At 38.4% G+C, this 27,006-nt stretch overlaps 1 protein-coding gene across 5 annotated transcripts in view; it reads right to left on the bottom strand.

The window, feature by feature from the left end:
* Nucleotides 1-362: 362 nt before the first annotated feature.
* The window catches only part of rnf157 (ring finger protein 157), a 27,914-nt gene continuing 1,270 nt past the window's right edge, over nt 363-27,006 (bottom strand). The window contains exons 2-20 of one of the 5 annotated variants that reach the window (XR_003442706.2): nt 24,184-24,302; nt 19,727-19,815; nt 19,479-19,625; nt 19,114-19,231; nt 17,064-17,130; nt 16,939-16,982; nt 16,784-16,831; nt 14,329-14,400; nt 14,041-14,200; nt 13,850-13,962; nt 12,749-12,984; nt 11,458-11,575; nt 10,996-11,104; nt 9,631-9,812; nt 9,137-9,202; nt 8,987-9,035; nt 5,916-6,035; nt 2,216-2,586; nt 363-2,010 (exon numbers count right to left, since the gene is read on the bottom strand). Coding sequence is in view for 4 of the 5 variants with exons in the window: in XM_027160450.2 (XP_027016251.1) it covers nt 2,432-2,586; nt 5,916-6,035; nt 8,987-9,035; nt 9,137-9,202; nt 9,631-9,812; nt 10,996-11,104; nt 11,458-11,575; nt 12,749-12,984; nt 13,850-13,962; nt 14,041-14,200; nt 14,329-14,400; nt 16,784-16,831; nt 16,939-16,982; nt 17,064-17,130; nt 19,114-19,231; nt 19,479-19,625; nt 19,727-19,815; nt 24,184-24,302 (2,012 nt within the window). In the remaining variant the exon portion in view is untranslated. Of the gene's footprint in view, nt 2,587-4,665; nt 4,701-5,915; nt 6,036-8,986; nt 9,036-9,136; nt 9,203-9,630; nt 9,813-10,995; nt 11,105-11,457; nt 11,576-12,748; nt 12,985-13,849; nt 13,963-14,040; nt 14,201-14,328; nt 14,401-16,783; nt 16,832-16,938; nt 16,983-17,063; nt 17,131-19,113; nt 19,232-19,478; nt 19,626-19,726; nt 19,816-24,183; nt 24,303-27,006 lie in introns of all 5 variants that reach the window. The other 4 variants (XM_027160451.2, XM_027160450.2, XM_027160452.2 and 1 more) reach the window with 4 other exon arrangements.

The following is a 27,006-nucleotide window of genomic DNA, read 5'->3' as shown; positions in this document are numbered from 1 at the left end:
ATTTAGCGTTTTATCTCCAGATCGTGGCACAGAACAGTATGATTACTGACCTCATTCCCTCTCATAGAAAATGGTACTGAACTGTATTTTTCCTTGTTGCTGCACTGATACCTTCAATGATACATCTTCCTTTCTACCTTTAGTGTGTATTGTTTACCTAGAAAAGCGCATGGAGTGAGTAATTAAAGCCTTTTAGATAGTAATAGTAACTAGAATGTACATTTCCTGAAGAAAATGTGAATGTGCATGCACGTGGCAAATCTCGGCACTCGGTTGCTAGGGTGAAATTAAAGGAATTTCTCATTCAAGTCTATGGGACTTTTTTGGCCGCTTTTTCGTCCGCTGTGCGAACATCGTTGGTTGGATCGCTTATAAAAGTCATAGCACAGCTCTCCTCAATGAGCCGGTCGATTTGACACCTCATTCATGGGTCTAAGACAAAAGCTGCGGGACAAGTTACACACCAAGTTTTGTCCGGAAGAAGAACAATCCGTATGCAAGATAGCAAGACCATTTGCAAGCACCATTAATTATTATTACATTAAAGCCTTTTAGTGATACATTTAATATCCATAGATATTAAATGTATCCCTGAGTGACAAGGACAGATTCAGTTTAGTATCGGTTTTCCTGACATGCTGGTGATGTAGGGATGTAACCGAACACAAAGGCATTTTTCTGAATCAGAACAGATCGTTTCTCTTCAACTGATACAAATAAACGAGACACTGTTAGTTTACTTTTAATTTTGTTTTAGAAAGCTTACCAGAAAACTCTGAGGAAATCTGGTTAGAGCGATTAGACTTTCATGCCAAGTTTGCGGAACAAAGAAAGACCGCATTCGTTAATGTAAACGTGGACGAAACAGTTATCTAGCGCCACCTACATGACACTGATGAGCACTTTTAGAATGTTAGGAAGTGCATATATATCACTGATATTTGGTTACAGTACGGGTCATTTGGTGAGACTGAAACGCAAGTTTTTTTTTAATTTTCCAGTAAAATCAGTAAACATTTTGCAAGGATCTAATCAACTACAGTGCACTCGTTGTCATGTGGAATGATAAAAAATAATAATAATAATAAAAACACATTATATGACTCGGCATGCCAAAGTCATGGCACTTTTTCTCGGCAAACCCTCGTACGTATCTTTTTTTTTTAAATCTGCTCCCTGTAATGTGTAAAATGTAAGGTGTAGCCTTCCTGAAAGTTCCAAACGATCGTGCCTTCGTGATATTAAAAGCGTTATCTGTGTGATATATGATGGTGGTGGCAGATTTCTTCCATCAGCACGGTCAGATGAAGACTTCAAGGCGAGGCAGCTTTGGAGCTTTAGGTGATTTTGTGGCTTTGTTAACATGCACGATGGTAAGAGCAGCTCAGTGAGGAGGTGTTATTGCTCTAAAGTCCATAAAGTTCTTACAGGAACAAGCAGGCGAACCGGCTTGTAAAATCTGCCTTCGGTTTGCTTCACCTGGCCCAGGGATACAGGAAGTGCAACATGTTGATTCTGACATTCAAACACTGAATCTTCAGGAGTGCAAAGTGGATCATGAAAGGATTAGTCGTGCATGCAAGCGGTTAGTTAATTCACTTTTATGTGTTTTTGTTTTTTGTTTTTTTTTTAAATGTGATTTAGACTCCAGGTGCTTGGACTGAAAACCAGCACACGTAACAATAGACACATTTCCACCGTACTACAGAAATAACAATGGAATTAAGCATTAAAGCGGCAGTTTGTAATTTTTTAACAGGCTACCGCTACATGAAAGGTGAATCGCTTTTACAATGAGACAGAAAATATGTTAAGTTTAGTTTTCTTTGTTTGTTTGTTTGTTTGTTTTTTTTGAAGGAAAAGGGAGGGTAATACCTGAGCAGCTCTGTTGCAGCTGAGGGCGGAGCTTATTTCTGGGCTGGAAAAACAAAACAAACAAAAAAATAAAAAACGAAAACTGACCGTATCCATGGCAGGAAAATATTGTATGGTGTGTGGTGTAGCAGGCAACTGGAAATAAAGAAAAAAAATGTTCAGTATGTAGATTTTAGTCTTCTAAGTCTCTTTAGTTAGTTAGTTCAAGGAACTATAAAAGGTTCTTGGAACTAAAGTCCAGCCCAGGAATTCAGTCGCTCTAGCTTCCTCAGGTGGAAATGTGCCTAAAGTGCCCGAGTTCCTGTGGTTTAAATGAATACACTTCTAATTAATACTTAACCGGAAGCTCGTATTTGAGTCAGACGTCCACCGGTCTGTTCATCATGAGTGTTTCTCCACATACATCGGTAAAGAAGCAACGGAGTGAAGGCTGAGAGAGAAAGCCGCCGCTGAATCCTACTCTTTTTTGAGATCTGAGAAACGAATTGTCCTGCTTTTAAAATCAGACGGCGAGACGTGGAGTCGCTATTATAGTCGGACGCTGGAGGAATTCCGTTTACACAGCTAGAGGTCCGTGGCGTGTTTTTGGTGTGTTTTTCGGGCTCGTCCCAATGTTGGTGACGCTCTGCTCATCCAGATTGATGTTGCTGTTAGAGGCATGCTGAAGCAGGGACTCATGGGAACGCCAAGTGGCTTCCAGGTAGAGCAGATCTGTGGGTCACAAAGATACACTGGTTAGTGCTATGCAGGAAAAATAAAGGCTGAAAAAGGATTTCATGGATTCCATAATATTATTTCCTGATTTTCAGCTGATATAGAGTTCTGCAGGAATGAGTCCTTTAACACTTTCGGTTCTATCATCCTGAAGTCAGTGGGTTTTTTGAATGGGCTGTTGATTGAATGCCTAAAATAAGTCCTATGTTTAACCCAGGGGCGGTTCTAGGATTTCATCTTTAGGGGGTTTTAGCCCTCAGAGAGAATTTAAAACAAGAAGAGTTTTATATTATATATTATATGACTACATAGTAAGGCAAAAGTTATGGTATTATTTAAAATGGCAAAAGTGGACACCAAAATGTTATGCATGATGTAATGATGCCAGTCTCGAATCAGATCAGTTCATGTATATGTGCATTCTCTACAAACAGTGTGTCCAATGTATGCAGTCATTAATAAAAAAAAAATATTCACAAGACAAAGACCAAATCAAGAAATGTTATTTTTATTTAGTATTGTGTGGATTGTTTGCATTAATATTTTGTTTGTGCTACAACTCTGGTAATAAGAATAGTGAAATTTCACTGCTTTTAGTTGCCGTCTTTGCGTCTTTCTGCCAATTAACGTTATAGATAAACGCCTCCAGCTCTGACTGACGTGCACGCTCTGCGTACCTGTGCTTCTCCGTTCAAATAAAGCAGACAGATGAAGACGCACTTTTGAAAGACTACAACGCACGCGCTTAAAAGCAAAGTAAAAAATCGCTCTTGGATCAAACTGATAAATAATTTTCTTTCCCATCGACGACATGTCCTGCATTTTAACGTAATTTTTATTGTTTATTTATAAAAGTAAAAATTATACTTTTAGTTTTAGAGTGGCTAAGATTACAGGCTGAAGCCACCCTAAAAAAGGTCTAGAACTGCCCCTGGTTTAACCCAAGCTTTGAGATTTTTACACGTTTTATTCTAAGACATAACATACATCTATAATTACTTATTTTTGCAATGGAAAAATTCCTACTGGCTTTCTTATTGATGGAACCAGAGTGATGATTACTTTCAGGTTGGCCTACAAACATACAGCATTCCTGCGGCTCTATTTTGGTCTGAAACCCTGGAGCAGATGTGATACATACAGTTTATGATGTTCATACGGTTATAAGACGCTATAAACGTACATAAAACAATCATGACACATTCTACACAGTACAGATGGGTGACAAATTAAAGGTAAAAAAACAGAAAACACTAAAGTGTATTAGTAACTGTGTTAGTAAGGTGTTGAACCACTACAAATCATCTCCACCACAAATGTCAGCAATTCTACCAGTTTCTGGAACTTTACTGGAGCAAAGAACATCATTATTAACATCCAAGTTACAGTACTTTCCCTCAATTTGGTGATAAAAAGACATCACTCAGTGGTTCAACCGAGTCGTGATGTGGTGAGCGTGAAGCTACATCATTTTCATCCTCATCAAACCCTTGGTGGAGGGGTGGAGTCATACTGAAATAGACCACGCCCACCGGGATGTAAACGTTTCATCGTAGGATAAAGGTTAGTAGTCACAAGATGAACAAATTAAAACAAATGTCTCTTCACAGCATAACCGTTTAGTGCCAGAGTTTTTTCTTTAATTTGTCACGGCCTGTAGATTTGATAAAACATTGCTCTTAGGTAAAATGTTACCAGAATTTTTTTCTTTTTTATGCAAAGTACGTAGATCAGCATTTCTATCTTAAGCCCATCATGTAAATGGTAAATGATGAGTCCAGGTAGAAAGAAGAGTCACTATTCAGTATCAGAGATCGGTCCATTCTCTAAAACGCTGATAATACCAGCTCCAACTCATCCCTAATGGGACCAGTAAAAGGAAAATATCAGATATTGTTCTTGCCACATTAAAGGTTTTATCAAATCAGGACCCTTTTGGCTTTCCAATGTGTGCTAGACTTTACTGGACAGTGAGTCTCTTTGCTAACTATCTTATGTAATACACATAAATGAAGAAAACCTATTGTGTTTAACGTGATTATTTTGCGGATTCGGCCCCTCGTTGTGAGCCCATACCTATTTCTCAACGTGAACAGGACACGAGTCCTCGTCTGTCCGTTCCACAGACATCCAGGAAGATAGAGAGAGAGAGAAAGAGAGAGGGATGGGTGATGAAAGGAAAAATGTAAAGACACAAAGAAAGAAACGACACATTTACAGCACAACAAGATTTTCAGTCAGACATTCACACATAGAAAGAAGCTGGACTAAGAGAGAGAGGCTGAAATGGACATAGATGACAACAGACTATGTGCATTCATTTTGTTTCCAGAAAGAAAAGAAATAAGACAGTAGTTCCTGAAAATCTCAGGTTTATATGAATGTGCTGGGTCTAATATGCCATAAAGTGCTTTCTATAGTGACAGCTACGTCTCTGTGTGGTGGACTCGGGTTATTTAAACGCTTTAAATATCCAGGTGTAATTGTTGAAATGATTTAGCATTTATTTAAGGAGTCTCCAATGTCAGAGCTGCTAAATGCTTTTGTCTTAACTTAGGCTTAAAAAAAGAGGCAGGTGAGCGAACTAAGTTTAGAGTCGAAACTAAGTTTAGAGTCGAAACTAAGTTTATAGTCGGAACTAAGACGATGAAAAACATTGTGAATCTGAAATGATATACTGTTGTATACTACTAAACACTATTATAATTAAATACAGTACATACAGTCAGAAGGGATTTTTTTTCACATTTATATACAGTATTGCAAAATGATCCGTCTTACAGTATGTGCAATTTCATATATAATGGTGCGTTTACTTATATAGGTAGGGGTGCCAATACCTTTGCCTCATTCAATCAGGAAATTAAGCCAAAAAATAAATAAAAATATATTCTAAGGAAAAAATTAGAGTGCCAATACTTTTGCTGTTACCAGGTTTAGATCAGGAGCTCAGCCTTATCTTTCTTTCTTTTTTTCCCCCATATATATATATATATATATATATATATATATTTTTAGTTATTAGTATATATTAGTATATATTATATTAGTAATATTCTGTGATGCTACAAATATTTTTTAATTCATTAATACAGTGTGTTTACAATCCATTTTTTGCCTAGGAGTGTGTTAGTACAGTAAATGTGTTATGACCTTAGAAAGACATTGATCGATGATGTAAGTGAGCGTCTGACGAAATAGAAAAAAAATGAAATGCAAAGCACATAAGAACAGGCACATGATGGATAAATGATCTCCTGACTGAACGGCGTATTCAGTAAGAAGAGCTCACTCAAGCCTCTCCTGTCACGAACATTGCCACTCACCGGCGAATTGGCCATCAGGAGCCTGTTCATTGTCCAGGCCTGTCACACAGTGGGTGTCAGACCGCCCCTGATTGTTATTGTCAAACTCTGGACAAGGCACCTCACTCCTCCTGCGCCCACCTGCAAGCGAGGTCAGAGGTCAAACAGAGCAGCCAGAGGCACAGCGGAGCACAGCAGAGTGTAGGGTGGGGATGGCGATGGGGATGAAGCCAACAACATGCAGGATGCTAGGGTGGGGTAACAGATACACTCACGGGTCTCTAGTTTTGTAGTTGCACAGACTCTAATGAAGGATTTACATCCTTTTATTCCTGACAAGAAAATCCCACACGTTTCCTTCTTTTGCCTGCATTTACTATTACATTTACTAGTCTAGAAATCTTATTTTCTAAAACCTGTCTATTTAGGATGGATCTGGCAACCTAGAGGAATGAACTACACCACGGGTTAATTGCATAATATTTTAATACGAGGACATTTTTGGACTTGTCTCAATGCAGTTTCTGGAAACAGCAGTAAAAAAAAAAAGTCTGGCTTAAGGTTTGGGTCGGAACACGAGACGATCCAAAGTGGGGACTCAAAAGGAATGGGGTAGAGAAAGGCCAATTTTTGTAAATAACAATATTTTCATGTCAAATATTACAAATTATAATCTTGCAAAATGGAGAACAAGAGTTAAAAATGGGCTCAAAAGAATAAAGCAAAAGTAGCTCGCAGAAAATGACTAGCCTCATAATAAAGCATGGTGACGGTAGCATCATTCTGAGTTCCATCTGGTGACACACGTGGTAGATTTTACACTGATATGTTACTGTGAGAAATAACTGTCTTAATGAATATTGATAAATGTTTTTTTGTCTTTTTATGTCTTTTATTAATTGTATGTACCGTTTGATTCACAGTTAATATATTTGCATATTTTTGGTACTACGTGGTCACAGTAGGAGGTAATTATATAATCATTCATTATGTAGTACAATCTGAGAAACCTGGCTTACATTCAAACCATATTATCATCATGCCAGAGTTACTAAAGCTATGGCAATAATACTTGTGCATAAAATTAGAGACCGTGACATGTTAATCAGCATGCGTACATAAGTTCATCACTGAAACGATGGTATTGCGACACATGCGGTTAGTCAGGTATCACCTGTATATCCAGAAAGCCATGTTATGATAACATATATGCACAGAATTACAGAAATGCTAGAAATAAGAGTCAGGACGGAAAAGCAAGCAGGTTAATATGCAAAGCAAGATCATGCAATTTAGGCCATATTGTCTTGTCTTGACTCCCAACTGGTGCAACAGTAAAAATGTGAGGCTAAGAGCACATGGTGTTAAATAGCGTTACTCTCGTTCTCCACGTCACAGCAACGCTAGATAATCACCTTCTGCTAATCATTGCAGAAGAAACCAGTAACTGCTTTTATTCAACTGTTTGTTTGTTTGTTTTCTGCACATCTCTGATCAACTGTTAAAGCCTATGGATACTGTACGTCACATGGAAATGACATCTAGGAGGGTTACACAAAGCAAGCTTATAAGCTCAAGTGCTCTCTCCTTGATATCGTGTTGATCGTCATGTATAAGTCATGTACAGGAACTACAGGAAGAACATTACAGTACATGAACTACAAAATGGTCTACCTTAGTATAAATTGGCTCTGCATTTCAATTTCCTCCACAATTACATCTGAATATTTTTCAGAATTTTCAGCCATCCAAACTATGACAAGGACATTAGTCCTCACTCTGGTTGGTAGCTAGTGCACTAGTGAGTGGGAACTGGTAATGACTCAAATTGGTGTTTAATCGGTTTCAGAGTATGTTTTTCTTCTAGTAATTGATCCAGAGAATGCAATGATATATATACACACACACATATATATATATATATGTGTGTGTGTGTGTATATATATATAGTGTCCTAATAGCAAAAATAGCAACGGGAGCTAAGGGACCATCTACAAATTAAAGGAAGGCGCTAGAGCACTGAGACTGCGGCAAACGGCTTTTCAGCTCCTGAAAAGCACTTTCGTACACGCATGCAGGGATTCACTCAAAACACATGCTGATACCTAAGATTGTATGAAAATGATCCTACCACACACAAATCATCAGAATTTCGAGTATAAATCATATTTTTATCAACATATTGGCCTTTAATATGAACTATTATATTTTAGATTATTTCAAATAAAATAATGTGAAAAAGCTTTTTTCCGAGCTTCCTGACGTAAACACGCTGTGTCCTATCATGTTTCATGGAAACAAAGTGAAACAGCACTTTTCAAGCTGGACAGATGTGTGCTTATATAAGGTTTCACGAAAAACCATTAAGTCACATTTTAAGTAAAGCTAATGGTACTTATTGTAATGATCTGTACACAAGAAATAATTAGCTTGTTATATCATTAATTAGATTTTAGCATTATGTAATCGGTATGTACAAACTATCGATATATAACCTATATTCATATACAATAACAATACAATTGCTAAAGTTAACTTAAGGGAATAATATACCGATTGCACAACCTTATTCTTGAGACAATTGATCAGGATTGTGTCCCAGTATCTATGATCAGAACATTCTAAAAAATAATAATAATAATAATAATAATAATAATAATAATAATAATAATAATTCTGCAATCATTTGCTAGAATTTAAGCTTCACCATCAAAACTACTCCAAGGATAATTAGTGCATGCCAAAATCAATTTCACGCAGGGTTTCTTTCCCATTATCGCAAGCGCATTTTCATACACATCATGCGGTTATTCGCTGTAAATGCACAATTAAGGCATATAAATCAGCACCGGTGTGTAGTAAATAAAGCACGCACATGCGTAAGTCATGAACATGTCCAACACGTGCAGTGAATCACACAGAGGGGTGATTAAGCTCTTATCACAAATTTTCAGGGGGGTGCATAATAAAGTGTGTTTTATGAAGAATGTGTCACCGAGATGATGCTCTCACTCTCTCTCTTTTTCACTCTCTCACTACTGGATCTTGATTCATAAATATAAATCAGTCACAAGCAGTGTTTTTAGCTTTACCCTGGTCTTTAGTAGGAGACGCACAGTCCTCCTCAGTGACATCGTTTCCCTGAGGAAGATAAACACACCGTTAATCTCAGAGCCGACGAGAAACACGTGTCCTTTTTAACGTCACGTTACTGTATGATACGAGAATAACCTGAACCTCACCTCCGAATCCTGCTCTTCGACCACTGCTACCATGAATCTGTGGTCATGTGACTCACTGGGGGTTTTCTGCCCGTGACATAGAAATAAAATCATTTCTGTTTAATAAGTTGTTGTTATCATTTATTTAAATATAAATACTTCTTTAATACATATACATATTTGATCTAGATGTTTTTAGAACATGGCAACTCCTGTGTGAACACAAGTTAGCAAAAATATTGGACCGTGCGACTGAAGTAGCTGCTGATGATCCTGTTCATACAGTTCATAGCTCTGCATGTATATTCTTGGACTGAACCCTTGGTTTCACCTGTGAATAATAGGTTTTAAATGATGATGGTATTAAATGAACCATTCTGGAAACCCCGCCCGCTTCCTCTGTCTCATATTAGTCATCATCATTATCATTCCTCTTAATGCTGGCAGGTCTGCATGCAGTACGTTTGTCTTCTGATAAATGAAGTCGGTCAGCGAGGCTGATTTTGCAGACACACCTCGCTCTCTTGCTGGGAAGCTGGCCGGCTCTCGGGGGTGTTCTGGTGGCGTACGTCCCCCTCAACCCCCGGCAGGTAGGAGCCAGACATGGAAGAGAGAGTGTCTGTGCTGATGCGTGAATTCTGACTCTGTGAAGAAGCCATGGACATGACAGACTGAGCCAAACTGCTGCTCACTGGGTCTGAGGGAGAAAGCAGAGGTGGTGTGAGGGTGAGAGGAGTTCAGTGTGTCGAGTCAAGTCAAGTCAAGAAATTTTAATCATCATTTCAACCATATAATCTGATGCAGTACATAGTGAAATGAAACAGAGCTTCTCCAGGACCATTGTGCTACATAAAACACAGAGCTAAGGACTTAAAGGTGGGGTCTCTTGTTTGAAAGCCAATGTTGACATTTGAAATCACCAAAACAAACACGCCCCTAACCCAAATGTGTCCCACCCCTGTATTGATAGCTCCGCCCACAAATACATAGGTAACCCAGGCAACTAACGGAAAGAAATTTTAAAGTGTCTTTATCATAGCTGAAGGGAAGAACAATATGATTGCAGATAAACAAACAAGCAAAAATGACACACAAGCATAATCATGTAAAGGACAAAGGCATATATTAGTTCTGTGTAACAAAGCAAAACCAACGTTACTCACCCATCGAGAAGGAAAAAAGCATCTCGGCGTCTTAAGTAAAGTCGGCCACATATTCACAGGTCGGAGTTTCCCGAGTCGATAACTCCTGAGCTAAACGCTGTTACTACACAAAACGTGGTTGTAGCTGCCTCTCTACATTACTACGATAAAAAAGAGGTGTTATTTGTGTAGTAACAGCGTTTAGCTCAGGAGTTATTGACTCGGGAAACTCCAACCTGTGAATATGTGGCCAACTTCCTGCTCCTTCAGTTCTCTCCAGCGCTGGAAAGCTGATCCTATATTAACACGTCCTACTTCTTGCCTTATCATAAGCCTTTCTTCGCGTTCTTTCTTTATTTTTATCCTCCGTGTCAATGTTAAAACCGCTTTCTGCTAATGTCACACATGCGAACTGAACACTCTCTCCGCCCATATTGACAAGCCCCGCCCCTTTCTGCTCATTGGCTACACATTAGTTTTGTACTTGTTTTGTTTGTCGGCCCAACGTAGTTTTCTGAAGCATTTCCCTAAACAACGGAGACCCCACCTTTAAAGTAAGTAGTCACATAAAGTGAATCTGTACAACCTAATGCAAATTGTGTGAGGAAAACCACTACAGGACAGATCTGGTTGTGAGGCCCAAATGTTTCAGTACCTTTTTTCCAGATGGCAGGAGGGTGAAAAGTGTGTGTGAGGAGTGTGTGGGGTCATTTTTTGTGTAACTGTGCTTGACCCTACCTTCAGGTGAGGTAATGGTGGAGGACAGAGGGGTGCCGCTACAGGAAGACTGCTCTATAGCGCCACACGAGGACAGGGTGAAATTGTCACTCTCTGGTGTTATACCACACTGCAGTACAAAAATAACAGATAAAAACTGAGACACTGATAAAACTGTAGTCCAACTGAATAAGACTCTACATTACATTTTGTGTTCAGAATTTCCTTGAATGTGAAAGTTTCTACTGAAGTATCTACTTTTTTTTAAATTATGTTGTGATGTCTGGAGATTAATTTCTGTGCCTTTTTAAAAGATAAAGAATAAAGCACTGGCGTCGTGCGGCTGTACGAATATCAGCCAATGCAGGTGCGGTGTGATGCCTCTTGACATTAAGAGTTATTACATTTACCCCCACGTCATGTCAGTGTTTGTAAGGAAAGTGAAAAGCATCTCGTTTCTGTTAGATCACAGTAGTTGTGTACCTCTTGCTGATCCACAGGCAGTTTCCTCCTGCACACCTGAGCTTCTGATTCACTGCATGACTTCTCATCCTCCTCCTCAGGGAGCACAGAGGAGTTCTGGGAATTCTGGGAGAGAGACCTGGAAGAGCACCAGATTGGGAATCGACAGACAGACAGATCAATTAAATCCCATAAATAGACAGAAAGAAACACAGAACACAGGGCAGACAGACAGACAGACAGACAGACAGATAGAGAATTTGTAGATTTAGATTTAGAAGAAAAAACATAATATACAGACACAGGGAAAAAAGAGAAGACAGAAAGAAACACAGAACACAGAGCAGACAGACAGACAGACAGACAGACAGACAGACAGATAGAAACACAGAACACAGAGCAGACAGACAGACAGACAGACAGACAGAAACACAGAGCAGACAGACAGATAGACAGACAGACAGACAGACAGAAACACAGAACACAGAGCAGACAGACAGATAGACAGACAGACAGAAACACAGAACACAGAGCAGATAGACAGACAGACAGACAGACAGAAACACAGAACACAGAGCAGACAGACAGATAGACAGACAGACAGAAACACAGAACACAGAGCAGACAGACAGATAGACAGACAGACAGAAACACAGAACACAGAGCAGACAGACAGATAGACAGACAGACAGAAACACAGAACACAGAGCAGATAGACAGACAGACAGACAGAAACACAGAACGCAGACAGACAGACAGACAGACAGAAACACAGAACACAGAGCAGACAGACAGACAGACAGACAGACAGACAGACAGACAGACAGAAACACAGAACACAGAGCAGACAAACAGACAGATAGACAGACAGACAGAAACACAGAAAACAGAGCAGACAGACAGATAGACAGACAGACAGAAACACAGAACACAGAGCAGACAGACAGACAGAAACACAGAACAGACAGACAGACAGACAGAGAGACAAACAGACAGACAGACAGAGAGACAAACAGACAGACAGACAGACAGATAGATAGATAGATAGATAGATAGATAGATAGATAGATAGATAGATAGATAGATAGATAGATAGATAGATAGATAGATAGATAGATAGATAGATAGATAGATAGATAGATAGCTCTAATGGGGGTAAACAAAGAGATAGAACACCAGACACCAACAGGTTGACAGAGAAAAACAGTGATGCAGAAAGAAAGAAACAGACAAGCAAACAGAGACAGACAGACAGACAGACCGAGAGAAAAAGACAGACAGAGAGAGACTGAGATGTCAGTGTGTCACTCACTTAGAGCTGCTCTTCTTGACCTTGAGGCCTTGGCTGGAGGTGACAGAGTGTTCTAAGTGAGACAGAGAGTGTGTGGCCGTGTGATGACTCGCAGTGCCGTACGCAGGCAGAATGCCTGAGATGTGAGCTTTTGTCAGGCCGTGCAGTGCAGGAGTGCAGGGTGACGGGTTCAGTGGGCCATTAAGTGCCTCTAAAAGAGACACGGCCTCGAAACCCTGGGGAATGTGTTCAGCCGCCTAAAACAGAGGAACATCAGCAGCAACAGACTCTTTATTGTAATGAATATCCCACTGACCAGGACAAAAAATATTATCTTCTTTAATCGCAAAGTAAACAGTATTTAAGGCACACAAACGTTAAAGTATTTTCTTCTTATAGTCAGAACCTTAAAAATTATTACAAGAGCAGTACATTACAGTAGTGATCTACTCTACAAGCAGTAAAAGCTTAATGAATAAAATCAGCATGACCGGCATGTAACCTGTACCACAAAACCTTTCATAGAGCATCTGCTCCAGAATTATTGGTACCTTTTATGAGAAATATTCTGGATGCTACGCGGGTTTTATTTAAATACAATCTATTTTTTCCTATTCACTAAACGGAGTCTTGAGTAGCGCAGTTTCTTTTTCTCTCGATCATCGACTGAAAAAGTATCGGCATAGACGGTGTTAATATTTGATGATGTCTGCTTTAGAAAGAAATGCTAGAAAGCCTCTTCCTGTAATGCCCAGCTAGGTTTCCCACTTCTACAAGCTCCTTCGTTCACATCAAACTACAACTCATAAATTATGAATTCGAGTTATATTTACAATCATCAGAAAGGGCTTTTCAGAAACTAATAGATGCCCCCTTTATAAGCAGGATCATTTTTTATTATCTTTAAGGATTCTGTTATTCTCTCGGGTGCGAATAATTCCTGCAAACGGCTGACCTTGTAGAGTTGACTGTAGGCTGCAGTAAAACGAAACGAGCGAGTGAGTGAATCGTGTTTAGGTAACAGCAATAGCCGGTGTTGGAAACGATAGAAGGTGGGTGGTTGTCATTTATTTTGTGAATCAGAGAGGCTTTCAGAGACAAAGTGCAGGTTTGTTTCATTACCGAATGCTCCTCAGAGTCCGAGGACTGGGACGTGATGGCTGGATTGTAGCCGGTAGTGGAGACAGGGCTTATCTTCCTCCTCAAGGCTCGGATCTGCAGCAGCGCTCGAAACGCTGCGGGAAGAAGAATTGAGTAATAAAAACAGAAGTGGATTTTAAGATTTAAACGAAGAGAAGAAGACGTCTCCTTACGCAGACGGCAAATCGGGCAGCAGTTGGCTTGGTAGCGCAGAGTGTCTGCGCAGGCGTTACACAAGCACAGGTGTCTGCAGGGGAGGATGAGTGTGTCACGGACATCTGATAGACACACCACACACTCCGCGCTGTTGTCGCTGATCTCGTCTTCAGCCACCTGATGAACCACAACACATTATTTACGCTCTGTTTAACTCATGGGGTGACACCACGATAGTCCTAGGAGGCAGAACATACTGAGATATTTAGTAAACATTCAAGGATAAAAATGGATAGAAAACTTACTTTGGATTCCTGACTGTTGTATTTGTTTTCTATGCCATAAATCTCCTGAAGTAGGTAACTAACACCATCCACCTGAAATACCATCAGAATATTTTTATCAGAAATCCAAATCAAAATGAAATTCTCATAAGTTATATTAACGAGTACATTATAATACATTATCACAGTGTTGAACAGAGGGATTTATTTGTTGTCATTTATTTATTTATACAAGATTCAGCTTCATTAATAAATCCCGACTTCAACGTGAAAGTTATGTGGCACTTGTTTTTACATACACCATATGGAAAAATGTTTGTGGACACCTGACCATTATGTTCTCGTTGAACATCCTCTTCTCTTCTCTTCTCTTCTCTTCTCTTCTCTTCCCTTTTCTCGTCTTCTCTTCTCCTCTCTTCCCTTTTCTTCTCTTCTCTTCCCTTTTCTTCTCTTCCCTTTCCTTCTCTTCTCTTCCCTTCCCTTCTCTTCTCTTCCCTTTTCTTCTCTTCCCTTTCCTTCTCTTCTCTTCCCTTTTCTTCTCTTCCCTTCCCTTCTCATCCCTTCCCTTCGCTTCTCTTCTCTTCCCTTTCCTTCTCTTCTCTTCCCTTTTCTTCTCTTCCCTTCTCTTCTCTTTCCTTCTCTTCTCTTCCCTTTTCTTCTCTTCTCCTCCCTTCTCTTCTCTTCCCTTCTCTTCCCTTTTCTTCTCTTCCCTTCCCTTCTCTTCCCTTTCTTCTCTTCTCTTCCCTTCTCTTCTCCTCCCTTCTCTTCTCTTCCCTTTTCTTCCCTTTTCTTCTCTTCTCTTCCCTTCCCTTCTCTTCTCCTCCCTTCTCTTCTCTTCCCTTTTCTTCTCTTCTCCTTCCTTCTCTTCTCTTCCCTTTTCTTCTCTTCTCTTCCCTTCTCTTTTCTTCTCTTCCCTTCTCTTCTCTTCCCTTTCCTTCTCTTCTCTTTTCTTCTCTTCTCTTCCCTTCTCTTCTCCTCCCTTCTCTTCTCTTCCCTTTTCTTTTCTTCCCTTTTCTTCTCTTCTCTTCCCTTCTCTTCTCCTCCCTTCTCTTCTCTTCCCTTTTCTTCTCTTCTCCTCCCTTCTCTTCTCTTCCCTTTTCTTCTCTTCACTTCCCTTCTCTTTTCTTCTATTCCCTTTCCTTCTCTTCTCCCTTTTCTTCCCTTCTCTTCCCTTTTCTTCCCTTCTCTTCTCTTCTCTTCTCTTCTCTTCAGGGATGGTTTACCACCAGATGTTGCAGTGTGTCTGTGGGGATTTTTATCATTTAGCTACGAGAGCATTAGTGAGATCAGACCCTGATGTTGGGATGTTGAGGACGCTTCAGCTTTAGTCCATCCCAAAGGTGTGGTTGAGTCAAAGTCAGGGCTCTGTGGAGAACACTCGAGTTCTTCTACTCCAGCCTTCAGCTCCACAGCATGTCCTCATGTCAGGAGCTCACTTTGTGCACTTCGTGTCAGTTTTGTTCCTTTTACTTTCTAAAGCAGGAAAATGTAATTCTACTGCAGACAAAGACATTCGGTACAATTGTGTACTTCCAGCTTTTTGGCAACAATGTGAAAAGCCACAGGTGCCAAAATGAGTGAGAACCAGAAGAACCACATATGAGTGTGATGGTCAGGTGTCCGTTAAAGTCCATTAAAGGTAATTAATGTGTTACCAAAACTAAAGTGTTGTTCAAAATTAATCTCATATTTTTTTTCTTCATATTTTTCCCATATTGTGCCTCATTTCTTCCCATAGTTAGTTTTTTCCCATAATTTATTCGTGTTTGTCCCATATATTTCTTCCCATATGTTTTACATATTTTTCCCATATAATGTCCCATTTCTTCTAATAGCTTGTTTTTTCCCCATCATCATTTCATATTTTGTCCATATTTTGTCCAAAGTTTTCCCATATTTTCTCTAAAATTATATTTACCTTTACAGCCTCCAACTATATTATTACAGTATAAATTACATTTATTTATCTTTATACATCTAATTTATCTTTAAATCTTTATTTCTAATTAATGTACAATTTAGTTCTATTGACATACTTTTTTAAATGAATTGTGTATGTGACGAAAAAAAACATTTAATTTGATTATTGATATGTTTTTGTAGCTCAATTATATTTATTTATTTATTTATTTATTTATTTATTTATTTATTTGGCCAATGGGTTAAAATTAAAATAGCTATGAGTGTCAAACCAATCTTTTGCAATTTCATCCGGGATTTAATTGTTTATTTATTTATTTTCCAGTGATCAATTTCATCAATTTTAAAATATTGGAAACAATTTTGACCAAAAATTGGCTAAAGCCTTTAAGTTCGTTGATGCCGTTAAATAGACTAAACACGGTAGCTTTTTATATTTTATAAAAAAAAATAAGCAGCCTGTCGCATTAGGTGAAATAAACACACGGTACATGTTTCCTGTATAATTAGTATAAATGCTGTAGATCTATAGTCTAAGATGATTACACAGACTTACCACTTGCTTCTGCTTCATTGGTTTTACACAGTAGCTGCCATCCATGTGCTATTAAAAGAGCGAAGTTTCAAGTCATTGCAAATGCTGCTGTATTTGTTTTTAATCCATAACTAACGCTTAACTGAACATTACTGTGAGCTTTAAATCGCACATACCTTCTCGAATGTGGCCAGAAGAATGTGCGTGTGTCCAAAATGCTCTGTAGAAAAAAAAAGTAGATTGGTGTGAAAACATGAATCGTTAACAGAAACGTATCACAATCAGCAATGACTCGACTCACCGTCTCCTTCATCCACCACCGCCTGAACCACCATAGGGAAAACTTCTTTATCCATGTCAAATAAAAGCTAAAAAATCACACACACACATCATTAACACAAAATTGTGTGTGTGTGTGTGTGTGTGTGTGTGTGTATTGAAAATCTGTACACTTTGATTGGATTCGGCAAAAATGAACAAATAGAAATGGAAATGTGAAATCCAGAAGGCACACAACTACTTAGCGATCAAACTGACTCATGTTTGAATCGACTTTCCAAATAGTTTTGTAGCCATGACTGGGAGAAAAAAATACAAATAAAATGGAAAACAACATCCTGATCTGTATTTAGCTAGCACTGAATTACATGTGGGATCTAAATTACATTCAGTGCAAAGTAGAATAAAATGTAACATTTACATTTGTTTTTATGTGTATTATTTTCCTATACAACATCACTGTCGAATCCTTGACTCTGATTGGTCAGGTGAATTTTCTTTAAAAGCACTTCTTTATGCAGTCTTATTGTGCTCATCTAATAAGCTATCGTTTTTTCTTAAATAAATAAATATATATATATATAAGAACTAGGGATGTACCGATACCACTTTTTCTCTTCCAATCCGATACCAGCGTTTGCCGGTATCGGCCGATACCGATACCGATCTGGTATCTGTTCTTTTCTACCTTTAAAACTAAAGAATGTATACAACTCGCTTAGTTATTAGGATTTATTTGTTTCTGGGAAAGAAATACAAAAATGCCCTTATTACTGGTTGAAAAATTAAAACACAAGAAACCTTAAAAAAGTATTAATGCAGAAGCAAACAGTACTTTTAACAGTTAGTGGTATAACAATCTAAACCATATATACTGCAATTCTCTCTCTCATTTTCTACCACTTTATCTGAACTATTTTCCAGAGATGCCAATCAACCTACCATGCATGTCTTTGGACCAGGGGAGGAAACAGGAGTACCCGGAGGAAACCCCCGAGGCACGGGGAGAACATGCAAACACACAAGGCGGAGGCGGGAATCGAACCCCCAACCCTGGACATGTGAGGCGAACGTGCTACCCACTAAGCCACCGTGCCCCCCATATACTGCAATTATTAAATTTAATTACTTTCTGAAGAAAAGGCAATATTTTAAAGTGAATCTTATATTAGAACTCTTGAAACACAATGCAAAATGTATTAAACAGTAAACCTTGCACCCAAATGAGCGACATGTTTAATGCGCTGAGGTAAACGGAAAGGACTCCTGCTAAACTTGCCTATCTGTCGCAGGCCGTTGTGCAACATATTTCCTATAAAATTTATTCTATTTATTTTCATTAATGCAATTTAATATATAAGTGTATTTTTCATATAAGTTTAAGCAATAGTCTATGATTTTTGCTGTTCATTAATCAACCACCATGGGCATGGGTGTCGGAAGCAAATAAAAAGTGGGCGTGTCCTGTCCCACACATATATATAATGATTCCGACACCCATGGATTTCAGGAAGCAGGAGCGTGGTCAATGTTGTAGGTAAAATGCGGAATGGAGTGTAATTTATTAGGGCATTCCTCAAGCAGAATGGATTCAACTAGCGGCGTTCTGAAAAGTAATAAAAAAAAGACATTATGCACTGAATAGAGACGGTAAAAGTGGGTGGGTCCTGTCCCACCCACATATAATGGTTCCGACGCCCATGACCATGGGTTTCGGATTTGGATCGGTCACGCACCACCGATACCCGATCCACTCAAAATACCTGGATCGGCGCCGATAAGGATCCAAAATATCGGATCGGTACATCCCTAATAACAACTCGTTCATAGAGACTTGTATGGAGAGAAATCAACATTTTTTAAGTTTTCTGCATTTATTTCTGGAAGGAGTCTCCAGTGTCAGCACTTGTAATCGAATTTCCATCCCTAAAGTCAAGTGGCTAAAGTTGCTTGATTTTTGATTGATGTAATGAAGTCAATACAAAAAGACACAATTTACTGTATGTGTGAGTGTAGAAACCCGCACATACAGTAAATGCACTTAAGCTTAAGTACTCATGATGAACTCTTACCTCCTCGTCTGACCACTCGGACAAGTTGACAGAATGCGAGGGCAAGCAGAACTGCTGGCAGACGCCTCTCTTAAAATGCACCGTCTCTGATTTCAGAGAGCTGTCCTGCGGCAGGTATCTATCAATATACAACAAGCAGAGCGCTGTCAGCAGAAAATGTGTAAAATGTGCTTTGTTTTTTTCTTTTTTTTTTAGGGCCATTAAGACCAGTAGAAAGTATGCTGTCTCAGCGGTATTTGTTTTATCTGACAGTATTTCCCTTCGTAAATGAGTTCTTAATGCTCGGCCATTCTTTAAATCATGAGCAGGTTTGCATACTGTATATTTTGTTTAACATACAGTATGTTTGCACTAATGTTACTCACACTGGCACACCATTGTGGAATTCCTCAACAGCTTGGTAGTAAATAGTGATGGCGACTTGTGTATCAGCATCGAAGGTAAACTCGATGTTGTAGCAACTACAACTCTTTCCGGCTTCATGCACAGGCAACTTCATGTCTTCGGTACATCTGTTAAAAAAAAATGTAAATAAAATGCAGTGTTTCTAGCGTAAAAAAAAGAGGTTAGCTTAGCAACTGCATAAAATGTGTTGTTGGGATGAGCGCCTCACCTGACCAGCCGGAGAGTATCTTTTCGAATGTTGACGAGACTTCGGAGGGTCTTAACTGGCTCATGAGGTGGTGGGGCAATATACGGGAACTACAGACAAGTGGAAAGAAAATATTTATACAAAATAGAACTATCTAAACAGAATTGTAGAAAGGCTAATATCCGATGACTAGTACACTTCTATTTTTTTGCTAATACATTCACTTGACTTATTGACTTCGCATCTTAGCAATTCGGTCTGATATTTTTCTTGCACTTTAAACAAAAACACATTTAATTTGTCAGAACGATTGGTGTTATGAACAGACCTGTGTGAAAGACCTCATTTGGTGTTGTGGGTTGCATGTCGCTAGCACGTGCTTGGTGATGGAGGACAATTAAGATTAGTTTTTAAATGCTATTGAGGTCGGTGTTAAACATTGCTGGTGGAATTTCTGGGTGTTTGGAAAAACTTCCCAGACACCGATCTAGACCTGACAACTTCCATCTTTGGAACGTTTCTGATTTATCTACATGGCTGTGCGTTGACGTTGTTGTTGTTTTTTTATCAACATTTAACTTTATTTACATCATTCAAGCAGAAATAGATCGTTAGAAGTATCACTAGTCAGTAAAGGAGACATTTTTGATTTGGTAGACTAGTAAATATCAGTAGCGATGCAACCCATACTACCCCTTTGTTACTGTTTAAAGGATCAGTATGTTACTTTTCTATTCTTCTGCCTCAAAAGTGAATTGTAATCGCAATGAAAACATCTGAGCAGTGCTTATTCATGGGATAGGAAAATTCACATTTCTTTAGAAATTCAGTCTATATTGTATACCATAATGTTTTAACCCTTGTATGTTGTTCGTATTTTTGTTACTCAGACAGTGTTCGTGGGTCTGTTTGACCCGCTGTATTTTTGGGTTTTTAATTCAACACAATCAACAATTTGATGTTAAAATACTCCACAGATGTTTACTTCATCCCAATTACAAGCAATATAAACAGCATATATGGTTCATATTTGCCCTTTACCTTTATTACATCACATTTTATTAATTAAAGTGCTACTCGTTTTTTGTTGTTTTTTAATAAAATGTAATTTAAAAAAAAAGAAAATCAAATTTAATGAAGTTATGAATGGGAAAAAATTCAACAAATTTACAAGGAAGCAAAGTTTTTCAAAACTATTGATGTTTATGAATATGGGTCCCACAGACCCGAACAACATCCAAGGGTTAAAAGCATCTTAGAATTGAAATGCTTATAATAGGTTTACTTTTAAACTTTATAAATATTCAGTTTAATATTGTACATAAAATTTCAACCTCAACCAAAAAATCTTTGTGTCTTGGTCTTGTTTATCTCCGGCTCCTGCTCTTGGCCAGATGCCTGGACCCTTGTTTTGACATCTGTCCTGTTATACTTTTAGCAACTCTTTGTGTATACAGTAATTATCTGTTTGCTTGTAATGATTCTTTATAGCGTGTCACTTGTGTTAAAACCGGAGTCATAAGGCACACACCCACACACACACACACACACACACACACACACACACACACACACCCTCCCTGTTTCAGTAGAGTAAATGACTAATGAAGCCCTGGTGAATTAATAGTTTTGTTTATTTTACACTAATATGATTAGCCACACAGCTTGTCTATGTTTGTGTTTCATTTAGGAAAACCACATTTGACAGATTTGATGGCAAGGCCATGGGTTTGTGTGTACTTTTAGGTTAGGACCGATCACGTCTCCACCACCGTTTCTACCCCCCTGGCAGCACAGACTGAATGCGACTCTTGTGCATTACCAACTTAAGCCACTGTTTAAATCCACAACATCCCCAGGTCGTCTACTTAGAGAACGGATAAGCTGTTAGCACACACTACATGCATACAGCCCACACTCACAAAGACCCATAGAGAGCATGTTCACTTTATACTATGCAAGTAATGACAGTCATACTTTCCAACTCCAGGGGAGCAACGAACCGTGTAAATATTTAAAATGACACGAGGAACAAGAACAATTTATTACCAGCTTGTAGTAGAGAAATTAGCATCTAAGCTTTTTTGTCATCTATATATTTAAGTCTGCAATATCGGATCAAGGTCAAGCAGGTTGGTTTATACAAATAAGTTATTTCTTTAAAAAAAAGGTAAAAAAATTATATTAATATTTTTTTTAAATTAAGGATATGTGAATATATACAGTGATTGTGTAAATGAGTTATTAGTCCTATTTCTTAAATTATATCAGTAACCATATAAAATTAATAATTTAGTAAGTGGCATAGTGTAAATGTACATTAATAAAGTGCTATTTGCTTTTGTTATATTATTATATTTGATATTATTATATTATTGTTATATTATTATATATTATTATATTATTAAATACATTATATGAGTATTTTAGTAGTTATTGTAGAGTGTATCACTTAATATAGTCATATTTGCTTAAATTATATGAGTAACAATATTATATTAAGAATTTAGCAAGTGTTGTAGTGCAATGTACATTAATTAAGGGCTATTTGCTTTGAAAGAATATTATGTTAATATCTTAGCAGGTACTGTAGTGCAAATCAGATACTACAGTCCTATTTGCTCACGTTATATCAGCAACTACGTTATGTTAGTAATTTAGCTAACGTTGTAGTGTAAATTTATTAATAAAATACTATTTGCTTTGGGTAAATTAGTAGGTGTGTTATATTAGTATTTTAGCTGGTATTGTTGTGTTAATCAGATATAATAAATTTGTTTGCATAGATTATATCAGTAACTACATTATATAAGTAATTTAACGTGTATTGTAGTGCTAATTTGTTATTAAAGTGCTAATTGCTTTGCTTATATGAATAAGTACATTATATTAGCATTTTAGCAGGAAATGTTCAAATCAGTACTTACAGTACAATTCACTCACTCACTCACTCATTTTCTACCGCTTATCCAAACTTCTCGGGTCACGGGGAGCCTGTGCCTGTCTCAGGCGTCATCGGGCATCAAGGCAGGATACACCCTGGATGGAGTGCCAACCCATCGCAGGGCACACACACTCTCATTCACTCACACACTACAGACAATTTTCCAGAGATGCCAATCAACCTACCATGTATGACTTTGGACCGGGGGAGGAAACTGGAGTACCCGGAGGAAACCCCCAAGGCACGAGGAGAACATGCAAACTCCACATACACAAGGCGGAGGCGGGAATCGAACCCCCAACCCTGGACGTGTGAGGCGAACGTGCTAACCACTAAGCCACCGTGCCCCCAGTACAATTAATTTTTATAGAATTTGTTGCACCCATGAGTAGCTACCTTATAATTGAAAACCTTAATATAAATTTGTTATTAACGTGGACTTAGCCGACATGATATTAGTAACCAACCGAGAAACAAACAAACAAAAACAATATAAGATGAACTCTATTAGACAAACTATTCAAATATTCTGAACGTTATTAATAATTCTGTATAATCAGCTATTTTTTCCACTGTATGTAATTAAGGGAAGGATTTTAAAACCATGTTTAGTTGTCATTTAAAGGCTTTGTATTAACCACCATACAGGGCTGCGTTTCCCACACAATGATTAAGCCTATTCTTAGAATAAAAAGAAATCTGAATACTGAATCACTGCTGCCAATTTAATTTAAATGTAAGCTAAATCCACATCCAGGAAACCATACCAGAGTAAGATCTGGCCTGTCGGACTGATTATCACCTACTTAGATCATTCATCCTGGTACAAAAAACATCTTGTCCTCTCTAGAAGAAATACTCTGTATTTTTTTTAGTAAGTAGTGCAAGTGAGTTAGTGTGTTATTATATTTAATATTTTATATATTTATGTTATTTATATTTTATATTTCTGTAAAGCTGCTTTGAGTCAATGTCCATGCTATACTCATAAAATATAAATAAAATGAATTGAATTCCAATCTATAGATAGATAGATAGATAGATAGATAGATAGATAGATAGATAGATAGATAGATAGATAGATAGATAGATAGATAGATAGATAGATAGATAGATAGATAGATAGATAGATAGATAGATAGAATTGTTGCAGAAAATCTAGTATTCCCAGTTAATTGTAAATGGCTATGTGAACATAAAGCTATTAAGTTCATTCATTTAATTTGTAATCACTAATGAATCACATTTCCACAATAATCTCACTCACTCTCTCTCTCATTTTCTACCGCTTATCCGATCGACAATAATCTACTGATATTATTTTTTTTTTTAAACAAAAACACCAGACGCACGAACGTGCACAAAAACAGCAACATTTCCACTGACATGAATGTGAACTATGTCAATGTATTGCACATATTACTCCGATTAAACTCTATGACAGGTCTTCCTTCTCTCCCTTAGCATTTTTAGCTTTTAGAGACAGACCTCCTGCTGTCCTGCATCTTGTTTAACTTATTATTAAGCATCTTACTGTAACTGGTCTGTTTCCCAGGAAGTTAAGATCTGTGTTCTCGCCAAACAAGTAGCCCTCAGGATGGGTGGAATCAAACTTTTCTCCTCCCATGATGAAATGGCTGGCAAAGTAGCTTCCTGTAAAACAGAAAACACAGCAAGACCCGTAAAAAAAAACACAGGCCAAACGTAAGCATATGATTTTTCAAAAACTCTATTTACAAGCTCAATTCCAAACTCAATCAAGCTTTTAGTTAGTACAAACTCAGGGAATGTTTGACCCTGATGTCTACATAAAGGTGTGTATTTTATATTATGAATAAATATTAAAAAATACTATTAAATATATTATCTGTATCTGTAAACAAAAGATGGATAAATAAGTGTTTTTGTTGTTAATTAATCCATAACATCTTAACATCGTGGTAACATCAATGCATAAGACTTTGTGACACTTTGTGACACAATTTTTAGGAAACTAGTTATAAACACAACATGACCTAAATAGTTTCCGTTTATATTTACAGCATTTAGCAGACACTCTTATCCAGAGTGACTTCCATTTTTATTTCAGCTTTATATACCTGAGCAATTGAGGGTTAAGGGCCCCTGCAGTGGCAACTTTGTGGACCTGGGATTCGAACCAATGACCTTCCAATCAGTAGTCGAACACCTTAACCACTGAGCTACCACATCATTTTATAAGGCATATTAGGAGTGTTTTTTTGCACTAACGTTGTTTACCTTTTGCACACTATGACACTATATATCCTGACAACTTCACTACTGTATCTGATGGTTAACTGCTCTGACTAAACACTTATTTATATACTGATACTGATGTTATTGGTCCATCCATCCATGTTCTACCGCTTATCCGGGGAAGGGTCGCGGGGGCAGCAGACTAAGCAGGGATGCCCAGACTTCCCTCTCTCCAGACACTTCCTCTATTAATAACCTAGAATTTTTATAATAAGCTAGAATTTTTATTCTGTTAATCCTTATTTCTTTTATTATTCGTTATTTCCTTTATCATTAATTATGTCTACCTTCTGCTCTATATTTATGTTCTGTAAAGCTGCTTTGAGACAATGTCTATTGTAAAAAGCGCTATACAAATAAACTTGAATTGTATTGAATTCCTCCAGCTCTTCCGTGGGAATACCGAGGTGTTCCCAGGCCAGCCGAGAGACATAGTCCCTCCAGCGTGTCCTAGGTCTTCCCTGGGGCCTCCTCCCGGTTGGACATGCCCAGAACACCTCCCCCGGGAGGTGTCCAGGAGGCATCCGAAACAGATGCCCGAGCCACCTCAGCTGACCCCTCTCGATGTGGAGGAGCAGCGGCTCTACTCTGAGCTCCTCCCGAGTGACCAAGCTCCTCATCCTATCTCTAAGGGAGCGCCCAGCCACCCTACGGAGGAAACTCATTTCGACCGCCTGTTTTCGGGATCTTGTCCTTTCGGTTATGACCCAAAGCTTATGACCATAGGTGAGGGTAGGAACGTAGATCGACTGGTAAATAGAGAGCTTCGCTGCTTTCTTCACCACAACAGTCCGGTATATCGACCGCATCACTGCAGAAGATACACCGATCCGCCTGTCGAATTCCCGCTCCATCCTTCCCTCGCTCGTGAACAAGACCCCAAGATACTTAAACTCCTCCACTTGAGGCAGGAGCTCTCCACCAACCTGAAGGGGACAAGCCACCCTTTTCTGGCGTATTGGTACATGTACAGTACATAGTACATAGTACTGAGATATGAGAATTATAAAGCTTGATAGATTTATTGGCACTGCAGTCGTTGTCTAGCCTTAATCTGTGCATGACAGTATTTCCTGAAGAAACAAAACCATGTAGTTTAAAATGAAAACGAAATGTCCTGATAGGATTATTCAGAGCGGGTGTGTTTCTGTTTCACCATCTGCTAATAATGATGCTTTTATTCCACATCTGTTTCAAAGATGACAGTGTCTTTTGCAAAGTTAAAAAAAAATAAGATAAATAACGTTCTCCAAGGAAAATTACTGCAAACTGACTTGTGTACACATGAGCACATTCCTCAGTGCCGAACGAATGCCATTACAGATTTTTATGCCATATTTACCATTAATTTTAAAGGTTTAACAGCACTATCATAAGGAACAATATATATTCCTACATTTTCTATACATCTATCCTGATTATTGTGCTTTAAATTAAAGATTGATGCATAGATCACTTTTTAATCAGCCACAGTGAAGCTGAAGAAAGAAACGAACTGCCAGGGAGAAGAACAAAGAGATGGATGAGTGAGCAGGTAAAATGGATCACACCCCAGTGGGGCAAATCTGGTAGTTTAATACACGCAATTGTCTGACATTACGTTTAATCTCATGCATGAGCATAGTATTTGTCACTGAAAATAGTTAACATCTTGCAAGATCCTTTTATTTAATTGGCGTAAATGAGTAATCTACAGTCTACTAAGGTATGCAGTAATCCTAACAGTCTGTGAGTTTCACACAACAATATGATTTAATGATCATGAACTGCAGTCATACTGAACATTGACATGTGACATGACACACCACGCTGCAGTCGTGATAACGAACAGTAATTATATGTAATCAGTAGTGTGCTGACACTAGCGTTTATATGCTGTGCTGTACAGTCGAGGGTAAAGTGGCAAAGCGCATACATCACCACTGAGCTGCCTGTTACTACTGAATATGCGCAGGGCTTCTGAGTGAGTGAATAAGAGCCGTCAAAAGCAGCAGGTACAGGCCTGTCTGCATCAACTGTGACAACCTGACTGAGTGTGGTGTGGTGTGGTGTGGTGTGGTGTGGTGTGGTGTGGTGTGGT

Source organism: Tachysurus fulvidraco, chromosome 8 (assembly GCF_022655615.1).
Source record: "Tachysurus fulvidraco isolate hzauxx_2018 chromosome 8, HZAU_PFXX_2.0, whole genome shotgun sequence".
Classification (NCBI taxonomy): Eukaryota; Metazoa; Chordata; class Actinopteri; order Siluriformes; family Bagridae; genus Tachysurus; species Tachysurus fulvidraco.
The sequence above is the reverse complement of the archived record's forward strand: the minus strand, read 5'-3'. Positions and strand labels throughout refer to the sequence as shown.